General features: G+C 37.3%; 3 protein-coding genes across 3 annotated transcripts; 2 read left to right on the forward strand and 1 right to left on the reverse strand.

Annotated features, from left to right (window-relative positions):
• Positions 1-286: 286 nt before the first annotated feature.
• atp6v1aa (ATPase H+ transporting V1 subunit Aa) lies at positions 287-12,521 on the reverse strand. Its single transcript, XM_079871042.1, has 15 exons — positions 12,072-12,521; positions 11,426-11,524; positions 11,102-11,230; positions 10,443-10,657; positions 9,433-9,570; positions 9,073-9,224; positions 7,867-8,029; positions 7,050-7,158; positions 6,754-6,876; positions 5,922-6,036; positions 5,743-5,806; positions 5,450-5,653; positions 4,814-4,908; positions 4,504-4,675; positions 287-1,762 (listed from the first exon to the last, which is right to left on the reverse strand). The coding sequence occupies exons 2-15, from the start codon at positions 11,505-11,507 to the stop codon at positions 1,670-1,672; spliced, it is 1,854 nt and encodes a 617-aa protein (XP_079727168.1). The 5' UTR covers positions 11,508-11,524; positions 12,072-12,521; the 3' UTR covers positions 287-1,669.
• A 460-nt stretch (positions 12,522-12,981) lies between these two features.
• Positions 12,982-18,443, forward strand: phf23a (PHD finger protein 23a). Its single transcript, XM_079871054.1, has 5 exons — positions 12,982-13,138; positions 13,756-13,787; positions 14,072-14,164; positions 16,293-16,842; positions 17,161-18,443. The coding sequence occupies exons 1-5, from the start codon at positions 13,111-13,113 to the stop codon at positions 17,352-17,354; spliced, it is 897 nt and encodes a 298-aa protein (XP_079727180.1). The 5' UTR covers positions 12,982-13,110; the 3' UTR covers positions 17,355-18,443.
• A 54-nt stretch (positions 18,444-18,497) lies between these two features.
• plscr3a (phospholipid scramblase 3a) lies at positions 18,498-24,144 on the forward strand. The gene is made up of 7 exons (XM_079871058.1): positions 18,498-18,621; positions 19,038-19,126; positions 22,155-22,197; positions 22,896-23,116; positions 23,276-23,437; positions 23,610-23,768; positions 23,877-24,144. The coding sequence occupies exons 2-7, from the start codon at positions 19,067-19,069 to the stop codon at positions 23,934-23,936; spliced, it is 705 nt and encodes a 234-aa protein (XP_079727184.1). The 5' UTR covers positions 18,498-18,621; positions 19,038-19,066; the 3' UTR covers positions 23,937-24,144.
• Positions 24,145-24,861: the final 717 nt, after the last annotated feature.

Raw genomic sequence — 24,861 nt, forward strand, 5'->3', positions numbered from 1 at the left:
TGAGCTTTTGTGAGCTTGTAATATCATTCAGAAACTGACCTTGTATCAGCACTCAGCACTGAACACTTTTTTTCTCTCAAGAGAGGCCTTATCTCAATACTTGTTCTGTGCTTCAGTGTGCTTTTTTTAATTAAAGAACTTATTTGCAAAGTTCTTAATTTTCACCACATGCCTTTTTGTAAGTCCCACCAGGACCTTCACTTCAGAACTAGCTGGTTGTGAACTGTTTTTTTGTGACTTATTTTATCCCATGGTTTGCTTACTGTGAAAATCCCCATCTATCTTTCTGACACAAATAAACAAGTTTTATCATTCAGCGTGTCTGGTGAATTTCCTTGTCTCGTGTAACTACACAAGTATCCACAGGCTGAAAAATTTCCATGAGGCCAGGTCAACACAAAACAATTTTTCTATGTCCCTGAGAAAAAAAACTGGTCACAGGTGTGTAATATATTGTTGATTTATAAAGCTTTTAAAAGTAGAAACACAAACCTACACTACCGTTCAGAAGTTTGGGGTCAGTACGTCACTTTTTATTTCTTTGAAAGAAATGAATACTTTTATTCAGCAAGGATGCATTAAATTGATCAAAAGTCAGAGTAAAGACTTACATTGTTGCAGAAGATTTCTATTTCAAATAAGCACTGTTCTTTTGAACTTTTAATTCAGGATCCTGTAAAGAGTGTCATGGTTTCCACAAAAACAGACCATTTTCTGTTACTGTTTTTAACAATAATACAAAATAAATGTTAATTGAGCAGCAAATCAGCATATTAGAATGACTTCTGGAGGATCGTGTGACACTGAAGACTGGAGTAATGATGCTGAAAATGTTGATTTTTTCATTTTTAAATATATAAAAATAGAAAATGATCTTACCAACCCCGAATATTTGAACAGTTGTATGTAAACAATCAGTGAGAGGAACTAGATGAAAATCATCTATTTTTTTGTTATTATAAAACAGAGTCATTTAAACAGTTTCCAATCGTTTAATTCTTTGGAACTGAACACACAACAGCACACACAATAAATGTGTAACTACAGAAGCCACGATAAATCTACCCACACACACACTCTAACTCATACAAGCTCACTCACATGAATATGATAAACAGTCAAAGGAACACACTTAAAGCAGAAATCACATTCATGAGACAAAACAAGATTCAAATAAATAAGGGAAGCTTCCATGATCCCTTTCTGACTTCAATTGTTCCCATTATTGTATAACACATTTCTATTGGTCACAGAGAAAAAAAAGGAGATGAAAATAAACACTGTGCTCCCCCGGGCTCCAAACACATGCAACAAGGACTCATGGGAAAGGTGGTGCGAAAAAAAGATGAATTTTGTTTTCGTGCTTCAAGTGTTCTCAGCACAGAGATCACAGAGGCATTTGCTTGAGATGCTAAAATACAATCTTGCAGTTCAAACACCAAGTAACAGCTGTAGCTATAGAGTGAGAACACACTCCGTTTACACTTTATAAAGAACATATTCAGATTAGCGATGGCTACTGGCTCTGACTTTCATTCGTTGAGATCAGCTGAACAGCTTTAGTGTATATTAAGACGAGAGGTACACATGCACAAGGGAGCACTGGGAAATGCACTGCACAGCACAGGGGAGGAGAGAGGTGGGAGACGAGTGAGGTCAAAGGTTGCTTTTAGTCCTCAAGAGTGCGGAAAGAATTCTGCATGTCTTCCAGCAGTTGAGCGTAGTCAGCTTTGATCTTTGCTTCACCCTCTTTGACTGGATCCTGCAGAACACACACATGCCATTACAGTATGTAAAATTGGTCAATGTTAACTGAATGAAATGACTGTAAAAAAAATGTAAATAAAAAACAGGTTTATATATTTTTATTACAATTTATATTAAATATTATATATTAAATAAATATACTATAATAAATCATTTTAATAAAATAAATTATAATAAACACATTTTCAGTCACTATTCAAATCAATTTCATGTCCTTGTATTGTAGGATAAATTCAGATTCAGATGTAGTGAGAGTTAACACTGTACTATGCAATATTTGTTTTATCTGGGGGAACCTATAAATGGTTATTATGTTGCATATTGTTGGGTCTAAGAGTTTAATAATAATAATGAATTACAATATTTGATTTTTAAGGACATTTTAAAGGGATAGTTAGTTTCACCCAAAAATGAAAATTAGCCCCCTGATTTACTCACCCTCAAGTCATCCTTGGCCGTCTGCCGGAAGCTAGTTATTTTAGTTGATAAAGTTTTAAATCTGGATATTTTTCTTACACGAACGCATCGCTTCACTTCAGAAGGCCTATATTAACCCCCCAGAGCCGCGTGGAGCGCTTTTATCATGGATGGATGCACTTTGATAGACTTCAAAAAATATAAAGCTTGGAAGAGTCAGGACATTTTTTTTAATATACTTCTGATTGTATTCATCTGAAAGAAGAATGTCATATACACCTAGGATGGCTTAAGGGTGAGTAAATAATGGGCTAATTTTAATTTTTGGGAAGAACTATCCCTTTCAATATTTTTAATAGCATATTTTTATGCCTCATTTTTTGTAAACATGTAAAAAATAATTTATGGCCTTTTTGTCCAAAACAGGATCAGGATGGGAAACAACAGACTCAACCAATCCTCATTAAATAATGCTAAAAATATGATGGTCTGTATACTATTATAGTATTTATTCATATTTATATATTTTTTTCCTTTTGCTGAAATAATTGCTGCAATGTCATCATATGACATGTGACAGTGGATATCAATAAAACGTCGTCAAATTATATTTGAAAGGATTATTGCTGCTTCCATATATATCAGTGTATATTTATATTTATATATATATATATATATATATATATATATATATATATATATATATATATATATATATATATATATATATATATTAACTATAAATATTTTTATTTGCTTTAAATGTCAAAAACATAAAATAAACATTATATGGTTGAAAAACTCTGAACCTTTGCGATATATGATAATAGTCGGTCGGATAATTTCCGACCAAGTACTTCTAGGAACTTAGTTCTAGGAACTGTCCACTTCTAGACAGTTCTAAGAACTACTCTCCCCCAAACTCGGTTTTGCTGTTTGCGTTCGCACTGGCCAAGTGGCCATAGGAACTGGTAGGAGGGGTAAGGGAGTGACGCAAGCACGGTGACTTTTATTTTGACGGCGCGACGGACCTTTATTTTGGCGGCGCTGAGAACGCCAGAGCTAACAATGCTCGCATTCTCTGTGTTTATTAGTTAGCGATCTGTCTAACAGTACTGTTTAATATCTTATTAGATAGAACTGTTATAGAAAGTAGACAGTATATGAAAAAAGGTTATTAGCCTATGCCGTGTGGTTGATGTCCAGTGTTGCTAGCTGAGCAGAAATATATAATCATGTTTGGCTTGGTCCCCTCAAAGTTGCGTTGGATTTTCTCTTCAGCATAAAGGTTTAGAGACCCATCTATCACTATTTTCCATGTTTGTATAGTTAGTTTATGGAGTAAATATAGGCTATAATCTGTGTGTTTACATTCTAGCTGTTTTAAAAATGGCGGGTGCTGGTGTTCCGCGTGCGTTCGGTCATCAGCGTACACTAAACGTCACGGATAGTTCCTATAGACCTTATGCGCCAGAGAAACAAGGGCGCCGCCATCTTTGGAAAATTGTCTTTTAACTTCCGTTTTGCGGTCGCTCTGTATATTTATATGGCATTTCTGTCCAGGAGTAATTAGCTTTTTAAGTGGATTTACTTAATGTAAAGTTAACGAAAGTTATCATGAGGACTGTAATGTTTAAAGCAGATGACTAAACAAATGTAAATCGACCGGGAAGATTTTAAAACGAGCCGTTCATTAATAAACACGCAAAACGCTGTGAAAATACAGACCGGAAGTCAAAAGACAATGAGCGCAGCGCTGAAAAGGGGCGGAGCTACATAAGGTCTTATATGCTGGTTTAGACCCTACTCTGAAGTAGGACCTAAATTAGTTCCTACAAATGGAGTTCCTAGAAATAAAATCGTTCCTAGTTCCTGCGGTGCGAACACGCCGACATCCGGGTACTTTAGCCAATAGTTCTAGGAACTGTGAAAAGGTTCCTCCGGTCGGAAAGCGGCTAATGTTATGATATTTGGCACCAGCCAAAGCACGAACACAGATTTGAATTTAGCAGTAGATCACGTGACGCGGTGAACGTTCTAATCACACCGGTGTGATCGTACGCTTCAAAGATTTAGTTATCAAATGAAAAATGATTCTTTTTTGTCTTTTGGAAGCTACATTCAAATTAATTTGGCTCAAAAATCTGAGGGGGCACGCAATTTTTCTATAACTGAAATTTGAACTGAAAAAACTCAATTAACAATAACTCTGAAACACTGAATTAAACTGGGCAAATTGAAACTGGTCATTGCCTACATCCTCAAAGAGAATCCTGTGGTCTATGATCTTTACCAACATCAATACTTGAGTAACAGTACCTTAAACTTCATGGAGCTGATCCGATAAAGAATTTCTCCCATGTGTTCACGGATCTGCGCCCAGGTGATCTTATTATCGCTCTGTGCTGTGGTTTCAACAGCATGCCGGGACAGGTCATAAAAAGCTATCATATTGGACAGGATCCCCACCGTCTTATAGAAAGGACAGAACCTAGACGAGAAAGAGACAGGGAGATAATGTAGAAAAGAATTAGTACAGACTGACAAACATGCTACTAGAACAATGAGAAATCAAAAAACAGGGGCTGTGGGAACGTCACATTCTTTATTGTACAGATGACGACTATACCTGTCATAGGGAGTGTAACCGTTCTGCTGCAGGAAGTCATCTTTAATGAGTTTGGCCACCTCCAGAGTGATTTTATCTGTCTCAGCCAGAGATGCCTATGGGTAAGGAAACAAAATAAACCCAGGCATGCATTCAGAATCAATACAAAAATATTGTATAACATAACATAAAAAAAAAAAAAATATATATATCACTTTACAAAAAAATGCTAAATACATGCAACATTTGAGATGTTCCCGAAGCCGAATACCTTATTCGGAAAGGCATGGAGAATGGCTTCAAAACGAATAACAAATTCTACTGAATAATAGGATAATAGGATTAATATTCATATTATGTATTTATGTATGCAATTTTCAAACACTGAATAGTTTCTTTCAACTTCCATGTTTTCTAATCAGCTATTTTATATAGAGTCTGATTCCTCTTATTTGAGGTTGTAGATGATTGTCCTGACATAACTTACAGAATTACATTTAAAATGGGCTTCTCATGTAATTTCATGAATACAGATACAGAAATTTTGTAATTATTACAGTTACAGAAATTGGCTCTGATGCACACCCCTAAACTTCGCTATGTATTACTAACATTACTAACACTATTTGACAAACAATGTCTAAGACAAAAACTCACCTTTCCAACAAGTTGCACAATCTCAGCCAGGTCCTCCTCCTCCTGCAGAATCTCTTTGGCTTTGGTACGCAGCGGCACAAACTCTTGGAAGTGTTTGTCATAGTACTCATCCAGCGCTCGTGTATATTTACTGTAACTGATAAGCCAGTTAACAGAGGGAAAGTGTTTCCTCTGGGCGAGCTTCTTATCTAGACCCCAGAACACCTAAAAGCAACAGTTCAAATGAGAAGAGAAATAATGAAAGATTCTACTACACTGCTATATTTAAGAGTTAAATGAATATATCCACCCACCTGCACAATACCAAGAGTGGCAGAAGTCACAGGATCTGAGAAGTCACCACCAGGGGGAGACACACTGTAGGGAAACATTCATTTGGAAAGAACAGAAACACCTGCAGTTATAACCCCCCACACAATAGCTACAAATACATGTTATATTTTTATAAACATCAAAGTCTGTAGAAACTTACGCTCCCACAATGCTGACGCTGCCCTCTCTCTCTGGGTTACCCAGGCACTTCACTCGACCTGCTCTCTCATAGAACGATGCCAGGCGGGCTCCAAGGTATGCGGGATACCCACTATCTGTGGGAGGAAAACAGGAAGATTTGATTATCCAGTATAAGTAATATTGGTCTAGACAAAGAAGTTGTTGTGAATGAGGTACAAACAACCAGCATTTGAAGGAATACCTCCAGTGTGAGATATGTTTTACACACATTTCTCTGCCAATGCCATAACTTTAAAGTATGCAGTACATGCAGACAATATTTAAGTTAAATGGTTTGCGATTTAGCAATCCTGCAATCACAAAAGTTTAGGGTAAGATTTATTTTTTACTGTAAGATATTTCAAATGTTTTTGAAAACAACAAGGCTGATTGTAGCATTGTTGTTGATTATTATTAGCATATTTGATTGAATATACAGTAAAAACAGTAATACTGTGAAATAATATATTACACTGATGGCAAAGCTGAATTGTCAGCATCATTACTCCAGTCTTCAGTCATATGATCGTTCAGAAACCATTATAATATGCTGGTTTGCTGCTCAAGAAACATTTCTTATTATCTTCATTAACACTGAAAACAGTTGTGCTGCTTAATATTTTTGTGGAAATCAAGATGCATTTTTTTCTTCAGGATAATCTGATTAATAGAAAGTTCAAAAGAACAGCATTTTCAATTTAATCAATTTAATGCATCCTTGGTGAACACAATTATTATTTGTACTTATATAATTTACTTAAACACAGAAATTTGCAGTGGACACAAAACAGGGATTGTTGAGCTGTACATACCAGCAGGCATCTCAGCCAAACGTCCCGAGATCTCCCTAAGAGCCTCAGCCCATCGAGAGGTGGAGTCAGCCATCATACTGACATTATAGCCCATGTCTCTGAAGTACTCAGACAATGTGATACCTGGTGACACACAGGCATACTATCTATCAAGATACATGCCTCCACACACAAACTATACTTTCTCTTCTCTTACATCTCATTTTACTATTAATAATTGTGTTTTCTAAAAACCTGTTTCAAGGCACTCAACATTACAGCACACTTTACTTTCTACAGATGGCTGTTGTGTTTACCAGTGTAAATGGAGGCTTCTCTGGCAGCCACAGGCATGTTTGAGGTGTTGGCCACCAGTGCTGTTCTCTTCATAATGCTCTCCACCTTCCCATCCACCTCCATGGTGAGCTATTAAACAAAATTTCTGTCAATCATCTAAACCACACAACAGGGTCACATTAAAGGAGAACTCCGGTCAATTTTAACATTGAGCTCATTTTTTTTGTAAATTTGGAGTGCTGTCAGTACAGAGAACAACGACAAAAATCGGTGTTGCCTACACCGTGTTATCCTCTTTTTAAAATATGCACCCTGTTGACTTCAATGGGGCAAGTTTTAAACCTGCTTTTAGCCTCTTAACATCCTTGATGTGTCATTACAAGTGCCCAGCCATTGTGAGTGATTCCTTCAGAGTGAACACGGTGAATCTGACTGCAGTAGATGTGAAAGATATTAATAAAAGTGATGTTAATTCAGCCAGCGCACATACCTGTATTTTCTTCCTGTTTTCGGTCAAAGTCCACAGTAATCGATTGTCGAGTTCACGCGCAAAGGTTTAGTTACCTATGATCACGCGCGTGAACTCGACAATCGATTACTGTTAAAGCAGGTTTAAAACTTGCCCCATTGAAGTCAACAGGGTGCAAATTTTAAAAAGAGGATAACAAGGTGTAGGCAACACCGATTTTTGTCGTTGTTCTCTGTACTGACAGCACTCCAAATTTACAAAAAAAACTCCTTTAACCATTCTAGGTATGAATTTCATATCGCATTCATAAACGTGGTATTAAGCAAAGTGACCAAGTATGCTGTCATTAAACTCAGTGCCATACCAACCTCTGGAAAGTCTCTTAATACTTCAGACATCTCGTTTCCGCGCTCGCCGCAACCAACGTAAACGATGACATCACTGTTGGAGTACTTGGAGAGAGACTGAGAGATGACAGTTTTACCACAGCCAAAGGCTCCTGGAATGGCTGTGGTTCCTCCTTGGACACAACTGCAAAACGGCAGAAGTTAGGATTGCACCGTAACTGATAATCACGACTGTGTCATTTAAGAAATTACTTTGTACATTTCATCAGAATTATTCCACTTTCACGTACTGTACACTACCATTCAAAAGTTTGGGGTCCGTAAGAAATGAATTTTAGAAATTAGTATTTTTATTCAGCAAAGATGCATTAAATTGATATTGATCCAAATGCTGTTCTTTTGAACTTTCTATTCATCACAGAATCCTGGAAAAAATGGTCATGGTTTCCGCAAGAATATTAAGCAGCAGAACGGTTTTCTACATTGAAAATGATAAGAAATGTTTCTTGAGCACCAAATCAGCAATATTATAATGACTTCTGAAGGATCATGTCACACTTCAAATATAAAAGTTATTTTAAATTTGTAATAATATTTTACAATATTATCGTTTTTGCTGTATTTTTGATCAAATAAATGAGGTGAGCATAAGAGACATTTAAAAAAAAATCTCACTGACCCAAAACAACAAATCAAGAGTGTGTCAACTCATACGCACAGTTTAATTTACCTCATGTAGTTTCCTGATTTATTATATGTATCATTTATTTATACAGGTCATTGCTGAGAAGGTTTGCTCACAGAAGCAAAGCAAATAGCACAAGCGCCAACAGACTGGCTTTATTACACATCCAATTGAGCAGAATGGCAGTGGTGATCGCCAAAAATCCAACATTTATGTTTGTCTGCTTAAACACTGGGCAGGAAATGTATCAATTTAAAAGTAAAGCTCTGATATGGGGATTTAAACTCTACAAACATAAAGGCTTGTGGTGGCTTGTTACCAATGAAAGATAAAGGATAAATAACTTTTTCAGGATAAATAACCAGAGGGCCAAAATCGCAGACGATTCTGCTTAATTAATTGAGAGAAGCAGAAATTGTGATCATGATTAAAATATGATTAACTGTCTAGCCCTAGCAGAAATATTAAAGTAAGTGTCAGCTACACTATAAACTTTACGGTCTCAGTTGTGGAAAGATAATGAGTGTGATTTTGAGACTCACGGAAAGAGGGCATCCAGCACTCTCTGTCCAGTCAGCAGAGGGTGGTTGGCAGGGAGCTTCTCAGTAACAGGCCTCACCTGTCGCACAGGCCACACCTGCACCATGGTGAACTTATCCTTCACTCCTTCAAACTCCAGTTCCAGCACCACATCCTGACACACACACACACAGTGAAAAGGGAAGTTACAGTATTTAGTGAGATTAGGTCTTATCTTACCTAAACATCAGTTTTTCTATCTGTTGCCTTTGTAGGACGCTATACAAATAAGTTTAAATTGACGTGAATGACTCTCACGTGCACGTCTATAAATGTGTGTAAGTATTTAAGGACATGTGAGGATGATTGTGAGTGTGACTCACAGAAACGTCATAATTTCCTGGAGGAGCGAGGTAGGTGACTGTTCCCCTGCTGCGGGGGGGCAGCATGATCTTGTGCTTGATGAGAGAGTTCTCATACACCAATCCATAGATATCACCCCCTGTAATGTGACTTCCAACCTGAAAAACCAGTCAGAGAGTCCAATTAACATAAACATGCAGTACATCATTTAAATGTAATATACAAATAATATATATTTGTTGTTACAATTGTTGCCGTTTGGTGAATTTTCCCTAGCTTGTGTATGACAAAGGAGTTGTTGCATGCGGGACGGGTGGTTAAAATTTTACAAAATAGTAATGTATCAACACAACCAGTTATTGAGATATCTATTATATGGCCAAAAATGATGCGTGCTGTGCTTCCAAACACATAGATAAGGTACAGTTTAGCCTTGCGGTGTCCGGTGCTGATGGTTTAAATTCATTTGTTTCTAAAAGCTACAGAACACTTATAATATTGTTAAAGGGATAGATCACCAAAAATGAAAATTCTATCATCATTTTCTCAACCAAAATCTTATTGGTTTGAAACCACATGAGGGAGAGTAAATGATGACAGAATTTTCATTTTTGGTTGAACTATCCCTTTTATATTCTGGAATCGCGACAGTAAAGGTGTTAATAATGTATCTCCTTGCTTCATTTCATAATTAAAAAGAATAGAAATGGTTCTGAAAATTATTACAATGAAAACCAAAAAGTAAAATTTTGTTATAAATAAAGCGGTAGGATTTCCGCCATGAAACACAAACAGTGGCATCAAAAAGTGAATTTCCACTGTTTTCCATAAATGAAAATGTGGGGTGATCACTGGCAGTCAAGTTCATTTGCAAATGATATTAAAAATTAACCCAGCCCCCATCCATATAATAAAAATATAGCACTAGACTATCATGACTCACAGTCTTAGGAAAAAGTGCAGAACTGTCACTGAAAAACCACTTGCATGACGGCCCTTTATACAGAGAAAGACACACAGAGTTCCTTACCCTCAGGTTTTGAAAAGGAGAGAATTCCCACTTTAGGTCCCGGTTTAAAGCTCCAATGTTAACCCCTCTAGGGATGTAGATGCTGTTTGTGAGGTCATTGATGTCTTTCAGGGGACGCTGAATACCGTCAAAGATGGAGCCCATGATTCCAGGCCCCAGCTCCACAGAGAGGGGTTTTCCAGTACGGAGCACAGGATCTCCAACAGAAACTCCAGCTGTAGATAGCTCAGGAAAACATATAGACAAATACAAACACATGCAAAAGCGTAACGTGGCAGCACCATGATTGCCACATACCACAGTGCTGAATGATTACCATATTTACTGCAGGGTACTTTAAATTATTGAATCTTGGTATTAATTCTGTGCACACTATAGTATTTTTTGGTACTTTATTTTGATCACAAAACATACTCTTCATGATTGTGAGTATCTGTGTTGGTGCAAATGTAGAATAAGTTTGTTTGTTTTTTTAACGCCATGCCAGCTTCTTCAGCAATTTTCATGAAGAAAACCATACTTGAGTTATTAAAACTTTAAATAAGATATTAAATACCCATTTTTCCTACCAATTCTAAAACTAAATTTGGATTAACTTGATTGAAAACTTTTTCAAGGGTTACAGAGTAAGTAAATCACTGATGAATGGTAAAGGATACAGGTCTCTTCGTACACCTGGATGGTTGCCATATCTCCCTCCAATCGGATAATCTCTCCCACCAGCTCACAGTGGCCAACACGCACTAGTTCATACATGGCCGCCCCTGCCATCCTAGTGGCCGTCACCACTGCAGTGAACAGACACACAGACTGTAACCTGTCCATCACATGACTAACATCTTCAATTCTTATATTTGTGACACAGTCAAAATACACTACTTGAGATATAAAATTTGTGCTGTGCGTACAATTTCGTGACAAAGGGACTTCATTAATTTGGACTTAATATATATGAACATTGAGAACATGTTTTTATTTCTTACCTGGGCCTGAAACCCCATGCACAAATCCAAACTGATCCTCACGTTCCTCATCTCGGATTTTAGGCAGTTTGGAAAAATCCATCTTGTGTGTTAGAAAACCTGAAAGTGGAAGTGTGAGACAGTGAGAATCATTCAAAACGCATCAATTTCTTTCAGACAAACGCCAAATCTAAAATCAACATTGTCAAGATTTTCATTTTTCCCAATAGATCCACAAAGTCTACTGTGTTGTTCCAGTTCAAAGCAATACTTGAAATCAAATGTGAGTTTCAATCTTATTGGTATGATAAATATTGCAATAACCACTGTCAAATTTAAAGACTTTCTTGATGTCAACATAGCAAAATAGTAATACTAACAGAACCACTATGGCCGACCGGTATTCATTTAGATCAACACACATACTATACATGAGTATCAAAAAAATGTTATGAATTTGATTGCTGTACTAAACGCACTATTGAATTACGAGATCTAGAAGACTGTCGTAAGGAACCATTGGATGTCAGGTGACAGATGGTTGATAGCAAAGCCTCTGATCAGCAAATGAGCAGATTTCACCAGAGTAGAAATGAGATAGGACCAAACAGACTGGTCTGACAGCAATAACAAATAATTGTATATATAAATAAAAGATTCATCTTACTGTATTGGCATGCAATGAACGACAATCCGTGGAATATCCTACCAGTGTAGCGAGGGAAAAAATTGTCACGACATAGGTCAGCTGACTACCAGGATTAAGGAAGTCAGGGTAAAAGAGAGTGCGCCATTATGGCTCCCCTAGTGGAGATTTTACGTGCAAAGGTATTGCGCAAATGATCCAACATGGCGCCTATAGAACCACAGCTTCTCCATTTCCTGTGTTGTTCATCGTAAGGACACAAGGACGCAACCATGGACGCAACTGCCACCAAGCCACGCATAATATGTTGACATGTTCAAAATTTGGGCACCGGGTATTCCATCAATGTATAGAATTAAACGTTACGTTGGATATTTTGGCAGGTTTTGCGTTATCTTTGACGAACTTTCATGCATATTCATTACGTTATCATCAATATGCATCAGGCAAAGAGTCTGGCGCTCTTTGCGCGGTTGCGTCACAGGGTGATTCCTGTTGAGACCGCGCGTAACCCAGACGTGCAAGACTTTGTTGAATGCAGTTGTGCAAAAAGATAGTTTCTGATTTTTTCGGAAATTAACCGCAGACTTTGTATTTTTTCAAGTTTGCGGATACAATCAAGGCGTTATCGGTTTTGTAAATCTAAAGCCTCCGGCTTCAATTCGCTGGTTATCAACGAGGACGAGGACTGATCGACGACATTTCATCGTCATTATCATCTATAATTGAGGTCTGGGCGAAATAATACACACTTCAGCTTTGTTTTATCTGATCCGTGATCAGATTTTCGAAAAAAACTGGTAATTTGCAAAGTATTGCTGTTTTGATCGCAAGACCGCCGTGAGCATATGGCAAATCCTTCGGTTGTGCGCTAACAGTTAGCTTATTAACTTAGTTGTCTGTTAAGTCCAAAACCAACTGGACAGATATATATATATATATATATATATTACTTGGAAGACATTTCGCTATTCAAAGTGACTCCATAAGGTCATTAGCTGGAAATCAAAGAGCCAACCTTAAGAAGAACACAACTTTGTGGTAACGTTACCACCCCACCATGTTGGGTATTATGGATCATCACCAAGGTAAATACGTGCTTTTCTTATTGTCATATGAATATTACTTTTCTCGTTTTTGTAGTCTATCACTCCAGTACTCGATGTTTTAAACGAGCCTCGTATAACACACCCATTTAACAAAGAGCTCCTGGATGGATTAACTAACTTACTCATGCTAACGTTACCAGTGATATATCCTCTTAGGTTAAGTACGTTACACGTAACGGCTTCTCTATACTATCTCCAGATACGTAACATGTAATTTTCTAAGCATATTTGAAAAGTTCTTACACCAATTGGCTTCCTTGTTTCGCTGACTAGACAATCTTTCATCTGCTCGTCTTTAGCTTTTAGCATAAGCAGCTCTTGTTCGGATGTGAAGATGCTTAACGTTACTCGAGCAAATGAGTTTGCACTCATGCATTTGCAACAAAGTTTAACGTTTTAAAATCGATATCTTTTGCTTACACCTGTCGCATTCCAATAATCACGTACGAAAATGACTCTTAAGTTACTTTAACAGTATCTAGATAGCATAAGCTAAAGCTAACTTGACAGTTGGGTTTAACGCTGTAACGTTAGTTTCAGCGTTTAACGTTAACATTGTTTGCCAGTAATGCAGATGTCTTCTGTTTCCTTTACAGACACCGTCCGGAAATGTAAAACTGAGGCTTTGGTAAGTGCTGTCGCAGTTATGTTCTGTAATGGTTTTAAATGGTGACACAGGCTCGTTACTTATTTATAGCTTAGGCCACATGTGGCCGAACATGGGGGGATGGGCTGTGGATAAGATCAGTATCTGTTTTAATCACTGAACCTAATTGGCAAAAATATGTTGTTTTTTTTGAAAATTATTTGACATTGGTGTCGTAACATTTTATATATATAGTCTAAATCAGTCTAAATGTACTATTAATCATTATTATTGGTCACTATTAATGTAATTTGTCTTTGTTCCAGCCTCCAGAGCGTAGGAAGAGGACTGTTGAGGATTTTAATAAGTTTTGCAGCTTTGTCCTGGCCTATGCTGGGTACATTCCACCTCAAACAGAAGTGAGTTGAATGTCATAAAACAAAACTATCATTTTGTACAGAAATCAAGGGGTAACTCCGACCGTCTTTGTGGTAATCACCTGCTGCTGACACAATTGTTTCTTAAAATAAGTAAAGGAAAATTCTGTCATTAATTACTCGCCCTCGTATTGGTTCAAACCCATAAGACTTTAATTCATCTTGGGATCACAAATTAAGATATTTTTGATAAAATCTTAGAGCTTTCTGTCCCTTCATTGACAGCTACGCAACTACCACTTTGACGCTTCAAAAAGTTAATTAAGAGATCGTAAAACGGATCCATAAGAATTAAACGGTTTAATCCAAATTTTCTGAAGATACTCGATCGTTTTATATGATGAACAGATTTAATTGAGGCTTTTATTCACATGTAAACATTGATCAGCAAACATAAACAGAAGCTCAACCGAACCTGCTTGAAGCGCGAGAACAAACCTCATTGGTTCTCGCACATCACGCGAACATGCTTGATCTTCCGTTTACCACAACTGATGTGTGAGTTGATGAATATTTATATGTGAAAAACGGCTAAATGTAACCTACCGTATAACAGTGAATTCACGGAAAGCTGAAAATTTCTATCAGTGGCACGGAAGCATTGTGATTGTCATTTACAATTTTCATCAATGACGATGAAAGAGTTAAACAGGAAAATATAGTAATATCATGTCAGCATTCAAAACGTTGACATTTTTAGGGCCCTATGAAATCTGTTTTATTTTTTCTCAAATTCCGTTTTATTTATTTTTTTCAAATTCGGTTTTTTTTTTTTTTTTTTTTTTTTTTTAAGCCCTTTCGGATTTGCTTTTCTTTCTTTTCACTTCTAAGCAGTATTGACCTTTTAAAATTCTGTTACACAAACTCACAATTCAGCTTTTTTTATTTAAACTGTTAATATATTCAGCAAAGCACATTCAAAATTCTCCAAAATTCAGCCAAACCTTCAACAAATCTCTGGCCAAAAATAACAGTAACATGAAGGTAACAGTTACAAGGTAGGATTGATGAATATTAAATTAGAGTTTAAATTAGCCTTTAAATAATTTTTCACAAAAAATGTTTTATAAAAAAGATAAACCTCACATATTTAAGCCTTTAAATCATTTTTATAAAAAGAATGAGTCAAAAAAGATTACTGACATTTACAAATACAATGCACATTAGCTTATCTTTTATTATTAATAGTAAAATTCGGTCCGATTTTCCCGTGGCGTCTGTCGTTGTTATGCAACCATGCACTGCGCTCTCCACAACAACAAAGAAAGTTTTAGTAGCTAATAGATTTCCACCACCAAAAAACGCTTGCTGTAGCTCTGCTACAAGATTTATTTACGGAGAAGAGAAAAACACCCGTAGTGTTTGTGGTGCACCCCCATCCTTTATGTTGACTGAGCTTTCAATGTTGTTACGGAAAGGGTGAAGTTGATATGTTGGTTCTTGTCACATGAACTGTGGTGCGCTTGCGGCATTCTGAAAAGTTGAGGCGTTTTCATCTCGCTGCGCCTGGAAAAAATGAGCCTTCAATTATGAGCGCGCTTGCCGTGCTGCCTACATTTGAAATAACGAACTTGAGCGCGCAAAAGACACGACATGTGAACGGCCCCTTGACGAGCTAGTTACCTCCAATCAGGCCACGGAGACCCCTGCCATTGACAGTAAAAGATACGCAGCAAGAAGAAACACTAGTGGTTCACGCTTGCGCGCATACTGAAAAGCGCGCTGTTTGCATCCCTGTATATTAACTGTATTGACAGATGTCTCTCTATATGGCTCTGGGTTTAGGTAGAGACCTTTCTACGTTTGTTGTTTTAAACTGAAAAAATGAGAAGGAAGTAAAAAAAAAATGTTTAAATAATATGTCAACAAAATATATGCAAATTCCGTGCGATTCCGCGCGTATAAGAGAATTCCGTTCTCATGTGTAAATTCCGTGATTCCGTCCGCGTTTTCCGCATCACGGAAATCATAGGGCCCTACATTTTTTCACTTAGGGTCATTTGAAAAATATTAAGTTATGACTACTTACATTCCACCATGCAATGCAAAATCTTATGCAGATTATGAGGGTACTACATTTTTGTTCAATTCTGCTGATGTGTGTTTTCAGGAGAGTTCGTGGTCTCCGTCTTCATCTCCATGTACACACGAGCTTTCTGAGCTCTCCGGTGAAGGGTCCGTAAAGGATAGCTGGACCGACGCTCACTCCGACCTCAACAGCATTCACAACTTGGTCTACAAAGCTGAGACTGACAGCAGCAGCACAGAGTTCAGCCATCTTCAGTCGGACAGCTCCTTAGACCAGATGAGACTGAAAGACTCTCTGAACCAGATCCATCTTCATAGTAAAGCTGAGAGGAAGAAGGTGAAGAAACTCGGACGCTTATCTTTAGGAGGGCCAAGAAAAAGCATCTCGGAGGCAAGAGCACACAAACAATCGAAAGCAGCACTGAAGAAAATGAAGAGATCGATAAAGACTGAGAGTCACTTTACACCCACAAGCCCTCTGAATGAGGGGCTTCAAAAGGAGGAGGGACTAACGGAACAGGCCATTCACTTGCATGAGGCGGGGCTTAAACTGGAGTCCAATCAAGAAACAGACCTGAGCTCTTGCGAAACAGACACACTGGTGACGGATGAGGATATTATGGTGGAGTCTGGTAAGTGTCAGACTTGGTATGTTAATATTGCATTTAATGCAGTGCAATTAAAAGGTTGCAGTTTGTATATACATACACACACACATCTATCTATCTATCTATCTATCTATATATATATATATATATATATATATATATATATATATATATATATATATATATATGTATGTATGTATTCAGCTATAATAACACATTCATGTTATAGATGTGTTGCCTTTTAAACTAAACAAGTATCTTCAGCCTTGAAGAAAAGGCTTTTGTATTTTTTTATTGCTGCAATAAATCTGTCATCCATTTATATTGTTTTATCTACTGTAGGTGATGATTCATGGGATCTGATTACTTGTTACTGTGGGAAGCCTTTTGCCGGACGTCCCATGATTGAATGTGACGAGTGCTCCATATGGGTTCATCTCTCCTGCGCTAAGATTAAGAAGTCCAACGTACCTGACATTTTCTACTGCTACAGATGCAGGGACTCTCGGGGTTCCACGGTCAAAAGAGACCTATGAGAAGGAGTGTATGGGTGCAGATGTGTGTATTTAAATGGACGAGATGTTCTCATTCCAGTCCTTTTTACTTTTCTGATTTCTATTAATTAGTTTCTGTTAAATTAAAAGATTTGATTTATATAACTCCATTTGTTATCATTTGTTCTGTGTTGACAATTTGGTCTTGGTTTGTGATATTAAGTGGCTTTCAGGTTTAAGAAGGCTTCCTAAATCTCATGCACTTATTTGCACTACTGTATTTTGATTGTACACAAATAAACTAAAATGAATATGGGTGGAAAATATGCACTATGACCATATATTATGTGGATCTCTTTTGGCCCTCTGGTATTTCAAAGCAAACTATTTAGATTAAAACCGAAATAAATAAAAAATTCAGTGATTTTTGTTCACGTCACAAGAGCATGTCCGGGTAATATCTCACTACAAGTCAAGAAAGAAATTTAATTTAGCATAAAGGACCATTAAGATATTTCTTTTCTTTTTTTGCATTTTTTTCATGACATTTAACCGCAATGCTACTTCCAGTGAAGTGGTGTTCTAAATGAATCCAGTGTTAAAAAAAAAAAATTGGGGTCAAGGAGCACTCTAAGATCGATCTGATGGGTGCAATTATGAGCGTAAGATAAGGGATACCTCCAACACAGATCTGTACGACTCAAACACTGTTCAAATCAATGTAATTATATTTTCTAAGTGATGTTCTAGCAAAAGTTTTTCAGTCTTGTGATGAATATCCTCACTTGAACTGTTCCAGGAAGTTCTCAGATTAACCTTTGACTGTTGTAAAGCAAATTTCAACATATTTAGACATATTGCTTGATTTTTGTTATTTGTGTATTAAGTTGCTGTTCAAGATTTTAGGCATCATTTCCAACTTTCATCAAAAAATCATGGTAGAATTGTTCAATTTTTATTTTAAGAATGAAAGCATTTGTAATTTTTCTTATTTTGTTTGTGTCCTGCTCATCCCAGTGTATATAGTATATGTATGTACAGGTGTATATGTTTGAAAGATGAGGAAACGCTATATTTTTCTGACCATATACAGCAGTAAATTCTGAAAATAAACGTTGACGTTAATTTGCACTGTTTTGTTTGTTGTTGTCACTGCTCTCTCTCTGAGCAATGTCCAAAGGGAGTGTAGTCAAATGGGTGTGACAAGACATTCACACATACTCTCCCCAGTCACATGCTCCAGTGCAGGTGTGTGATTCTACACTGCTCATCTGCTGTAACGCTGTAACTGTCAGCTACTGAACCTGAGGTAAGCACATAAAATATGGGATTTTGATTTGGTTTTATGTAATTTTACTTGTGTAAGTTTAATTTTCTTCAGGTTCAAAAATGTAAAAACATTTTTAGAGAGGAAAGTCCTTAAAGGAAAAAGCAAAAAAAAAAAAAAAAAACGTGTTATTGTCAGCAGGATTTTACTTTGAAGCAACATGTTATGTGTTTCGAAGTAATTAAATAGAAATGGCCTTGAATGCTTTCCTAGAGGATCATCGGGCTCTGTGTATCTTTAAAACCTACCAAAAGCTATTTGGCAAGGAGCGTGTTGTATCGTTCAACTATAAGATTAGAAGCAAATAAAGCAAATTTTCTGTTACTTTACACTGGTTTAGTACAATGGATTGTTTTGTTTGTGAGGTGTATGGAATCATTATTTTTCCCTTTTGTTAGAACACTTCTTGCCATTTACTGAGGTTAACATGGCCCAGCCTTATTCTAGCCCAGCGGCTGTGCCACCTGGTTTGGAGTACCTTTCACAGGTGAGCATGACATTTGGAAATAAGACAGTGAGACCATAACGTGTTGTAGTATTCCATAGTTCCAGGAGTAATATAATATGTAATATGTGAAGATATACACAATAATAGGTATTTTGTGATGGGGAAATGTACAATGGAATATGTGTGTGAGTGTATATATATATATTTATACTACAGGGCCGTTGAATGCTTGTATCTGATTGGTTGACGAACGTTCTAAGGTGTGCATTATTTTCAGGGAAACGCACGGCTAAAGTAGTTCCAGGCAGGTCTTGACCGCATTACAGTTCCATATCACTTCGCGTAGTTAACGGTAATAACGGAAAATAGGATACAATTCATAACAAGAAAAAACATTTAGCCGCATGCGCTTGATCTGCAATTTTCAATGTCTAGCTTCACAATCAATGGAAACATGCAGTTTAATTTGAATAAATAAAGTATATAGTCCTATCTATAATCAATAGATAATTAAACTGAATATAGGCTAAATAAATGGATAATCCTGCAGCACGGATTATTATTGCAGATAATATAACAAATAAATAATTATTGATAGGCCTGCTTGTTAAAAGGGATTTGTGTTTCATTTATTTAGTTTGTCATCTGTCAATAATAGAAAAAAAAAGAATGAATTCGAATTAATTAAAAGGAATTGAATTAATTAATAAATAAATAATAATATTGACGCACATGCTTTTCTGTCTCATTATTGCAACATCTCTCTCTCTAATAACTGCAGTAATAACTGGGGACACACTTTAAGGCCGGTTATGAATGTAATTTGATACGTATGACTGATCATGCCCAAACGCGTGTTCAGCGCGTTCAGTCTGTGTTCAAAGTCGGTGTTTAAAATCTGCTGCAGTCGATGAAAACAGTCAGAGAATGTGTCAGCTAGTCGTGTGTCCCCAGCATTAAGGCCCGTTCACACCAAGGACGATAACTATAAAGATAACGATAAAGATATAATTCTAAAAATCGTTCTCCATATTAAAGAATAACAGAGTTCACACCACAACTATAACGATAAAGATATGAGGAACGATATCGTTGGGATCACTTTCAGAACGATTTTTTTCCAGCTGTCGAACGATAAAACACTGACAGCCAATCAGAATCCACTCTAATTTAAAGGTCTCGCGCATTTAAAATGGATCTGGATCATCCGGGCGCGCGCGTGCTTAGAATAAAAAGACCGTTATCGGTCGTTGCTGTGGACGCATATATAGTTATCTTTATCGTTAGCTTTATCGTTATCGTGCTTGGTGTGAACGGGCCTTAAGTGAATATGTCAGAACTGTCCAAAGTGTCAATATTTTGTGTGAGCAGCATTGTGATCTAGCACTGCCTTAATCCTCCTGGGCATGGACTTCACCAGAGCTGCACAGGTTGTTGCTGGGATCCTCTTCCACTCCTCCATAATGACATCACGGAGCTGCTGGATGTTAGGCGCATGGTTCTTCTCCACCTTCCGCTTGAGGAAGCACCACAGGTGCTCAATAGGGTTCAGGTCTGGAGACATACTTGGCCACTCCATCACCTTCACCTTCAGCTTCCTCAGCAAGACAGTTGTTATCTTGGCGGTGTGTTTATGGTCGTTATCATGCCGTTCGGCCCAGTTTCTGAAGGGAGGGCATCATGTTCTGCTTCAGAATGTCACAGTACATGTTGGAATCCATGTTTTCCTCAATGAAGCTCAGCTCCCCAGTACCAGCAGCACTCATGCAGCCCCAGACCATGATGCTACCACCATGCTCGACTGTAGGCAAGACACAATTTTCTTGGTACTCCTCACCAGGGCGTTGCCACACATGCTGGACACCATCTGAGCCAAACAAGTTTATCTTAGTCTCATCAGACCACAGGACATGGTTCCAGTAATTCATGCTCTTGGACAGGTTGCTTTCAGCAAACTGTTTGCGGGCTTTCTTGTGAGCCAGCTTCAGAAGAGGCTTCCTTCTGGGACGACGGCCATGCAAACTGACTTGTTGCAGTGTGCGGCGTATGGTCTGAGCACTGACAAGCTGACCTTCGGCTTCGGCAACCTCTAAAGCAATGCTGGCAGCACTCCTGCGTCTGTTTTTTGAAGCCAGCTTCTGCACCTGATGCACAGCACAAGGACTCAAATTCTTTGATTGACCCTTGCGAGGCCTGTTGCGAGTGGAACCCATCTTGGAAAACCTCTGTATGACCATGGCCACTGTACCGTAACACAGTTTCAGGGTGTTACCAATCTTCTTATAGCCTAGGCCAGGGGTGTCAAACTCAATTCCTGGAGGGCCACAGCCCTGCAGAGTTTAGCTCCAACCCTAATTAAACACACCTGATCAGCTAATCAAGGTCTTCAGGATTACTAGAAACTTCCAGGCAGGTGTTTTTGGAGCTGGTTGGAGCTAAACTCTGCAGGGTTGTGGCCCTCCAGGAACTGAGTTTGACACCCCTGGCCTAGGCCATCTTTGTGGAGAGCAACAATTCTAATTCTCAAATCCTTAGAGAGTTCTTTGCCATGAGGTGCCATGTTGAACATCCAGTGGTCAGTATGAGAGAATTGTTCTCATAGCACAAATTTGAACTGCTCTAATACAAGATACAACAATTTGTATGGTCCAGTCAAGCAGACAAAAACATGAACGATGAATAGGACATGTGGCTTTGCATGGTTAAAAGACGTACAGCTATTATCACTTAGGGCAGGGTTCACCAATCTCGGTCCTGGAGGGCCGCTGTCCTGTAGAGTTTAGCTCCAACCCCAATTAAACACACCTGAACCAGCTAATCAAGGTCTCATTAGGCATACTAGAAACTTTCAAACAGGTGTGTTGGAGCTGGTTGGAGCTAAACTCTGCAGGACAGCGGCCCTTCAGGACCGAGATTGGTGAACCTTGACTTAGGGTGTCCTCACATTTGTTGCCAGCTATTTTGACAATAATGGCCGTATGCTGAGTTATTTTCAGAGGACAGTAAATATATAGTGCTATACAAGAAGCACATTCACTAACATTTGCTCCCTGTCCTGCTCTAACAGATTGACCAGATATTAGTCCATCAAAAGATTGAGCTCCTTGAAGGTAAAGCAACTCATTTATTATTTTATGGCATTTTACTATTCTACACTACCAAGCACTACCAAGTTTGAGGTTGGTAAGATTTGTATGTTTTTGAAATAAGTCTCACCACAGCTGCATTTATTGGATCAAAAATACAATAAAACAGTAATATTGTGAAATATTATTACAATTTAAAATTACATTTCAATTTGAATATATCTTAAAATATAATTATCTGCATCCAGCACTCCAGTCTTCAGTGTCACATAATCAGTGTTGAAAATGGTTGCACTGCTTAATATTATTGTTTAAACAGTTGTAAAGCTGTAAACAAACAAAAAAATTATTATTAAATTGATCAAAAGATTTCTTTAAAAAAATTGTGAAAATCTTTTGAACATTCTATTCATCAAAGAATCCTGTAAAAAAAAAAATATATATATATATATATATATATATATATATATATATATATATATATATATATATATATATATATATATATATATACTTTGTATTGTATTAATAGAATACATAGCAAATATATATACGCAGCTGCTAACGCATAACGCAGCTGTGGGGCATATCTTACAGACCCCAAACTTTTGAATGTATTATATACATTTGGGCACTGCATTTTTGGACACTGTTGTCACTAAATATATGTCAAAATGCACATAAAGTTAAGATGCTAATGAACAAATTCTCTTCTTTTCCAGCCATTATTGGCTTTGAGACTAATAATCAGTATGAGATTAAGAACAGCCTGGGTCAAAAGATCTTCCACGCTAAAGAAAACACTGACTGCTGCACACGCAATATCTGTGGTCCTCTGAGGAGCTTTGATCTGCAGATAACAGATAATTTTGATCAGGAAGTGATTCACTTAATAAGGCCTTACCGCTGCACGTCCTGCTGTTTCCCCTGCTGTCTTCAAGAGGTAATTACTGAAGTTCTGTGTTGACCTTTAGAGATAGAAAAAATAAAACCATTACAACAAAACAGATTTGTTCAACAAAATGTTGTCTTTGCAAAATGTACTATATTTATATAACCCCTTTTCCAATTCTTTTCCCTGTGTGGATGTGACTGACTGAAGATGGAAGTGCAGTCTCCACCAGGGAATACAATAGGCTACATCAAGCAAGACTGGCATGTGTTTAGGCCCATGTTCTCCATCTATGACATGTCCAAAACAAAGGTGCTGTCCATCGAGGGGCCTATGTGTGCCATAAGCTGCTGTGGGGATGTGGATTTTGACGTATGTATTCATGTGTGATTTTGTCAGTTTATCACCTTATTATTCTTATTCACCTGTTAGTGAAACACTGACACGAACAATATCTGGTGGTGGATTATTTTTTGGGATTTCACAAGATTTTTTTGAATAGTTTGACCAAAGGTTATGTGCGTTTGTCTGTCCTCTGGTGCAGGTTACCGGTAAGGACGGGCATCCAGTTGGTCGTATCAGTAAACAGTGGACTGGCCTGATCAAAGAGTCACTGACTGATACGGACAATTTTGGCATTAACTTTCCCATGGACTTGGACGTGAGGATGAAAGCAGTTCTTCTGGGAGCATGTTTCCTTATAGTGAGATATGACATAAAACATCCATTCATCCACCAATGCATACCCATTACTTTTTTTATATGGCCATTCGTACATTTCATTTTATTGTTTCTCTGTGTTGTCCCACAGGACTTCATGTTCTTTGAGGCGACTGGTGACTCAGGACAGCGATGCAGTGTGTTTGGCTAATAGGGAGTGAGAGAAAGATTGTGGTTCTTGATGAAATTTCTCTGATATATTCGTATATCACTACAGTAACCACTTGTATGTACTTCTTGTATGTGTTCTAAAGTCAGGAAAATCACTATAAAAGCATTTTAACCCAGATAAACTTGTTTTTAGTGTTGATTTTCTCTTTTGTTAAAAATTTCAAATAAAGCATTTCTTAGCGAAATTTCTTTGCTCTCTAAGAAAAATGTTTCCATGACCACACCTTTGAAACATCATGCATAACTAACCTTACATTTGCCTTATCGTTCTTATCACAAATTTTCTCAGTAATAATAACACTGGATTTTAAAAGGGACATATATAGTTTATCTGCTGATTATGAATAATAAATTCTGGTCATAGTTGACAGCTACAGTGCATGAGTAAGGCGTTTTCTGTTTCTGTTTTCAGCTGATGAAACTATGCAATTGCCTTGTTTGCTAATATAGAGCTAATAGTGATGTTGGTAACAATTTACAAAAAGGTTTCATTAATTAACTACTTTAGTTCACATGAACTAAGAATGAACAATAGTACTTCTACAGCATTTATAATTTCAGCATTTACTAATATTTTATTACAATCAAAAGTTATATTTGTTAACATTAGTATATGCTTTGTGAACTAACATGAACAAACAATGAACAGCTGTATTTTTATTAACTAATGTTAACAAAGATTAACAAATGAAAAGCATGAATAAAAGGTTCAGCATCTTTATGGTTAAGTGAAGGACATATGCGAATACAAACTAGACTTAACAAGCAGTCTGATATGTGGGTTAGGGTTAGGTTAACATCATTTAGAATCAAATAGCACTCCCCGATTCCAAACAATTAGTGAAGGCCTAACCAGGACTCCATCCATGTGAATGGAGATGTCATGCTGGGAAGAGCTAAGCGCT

This window comes from Squalius cephalus (genome assembly GCF_949319135.1).
Source record: "Squalius cephalus genome assembly, chromosome: 5".
In the NCBI taxonomy this organism is placed as follows: domain Eukaryota; kingdom Metazoa; phylum Chordata; class Actinopteri; order Cypriniformes; family Leuciscidae; genus Squalius; species Squalius cephalus.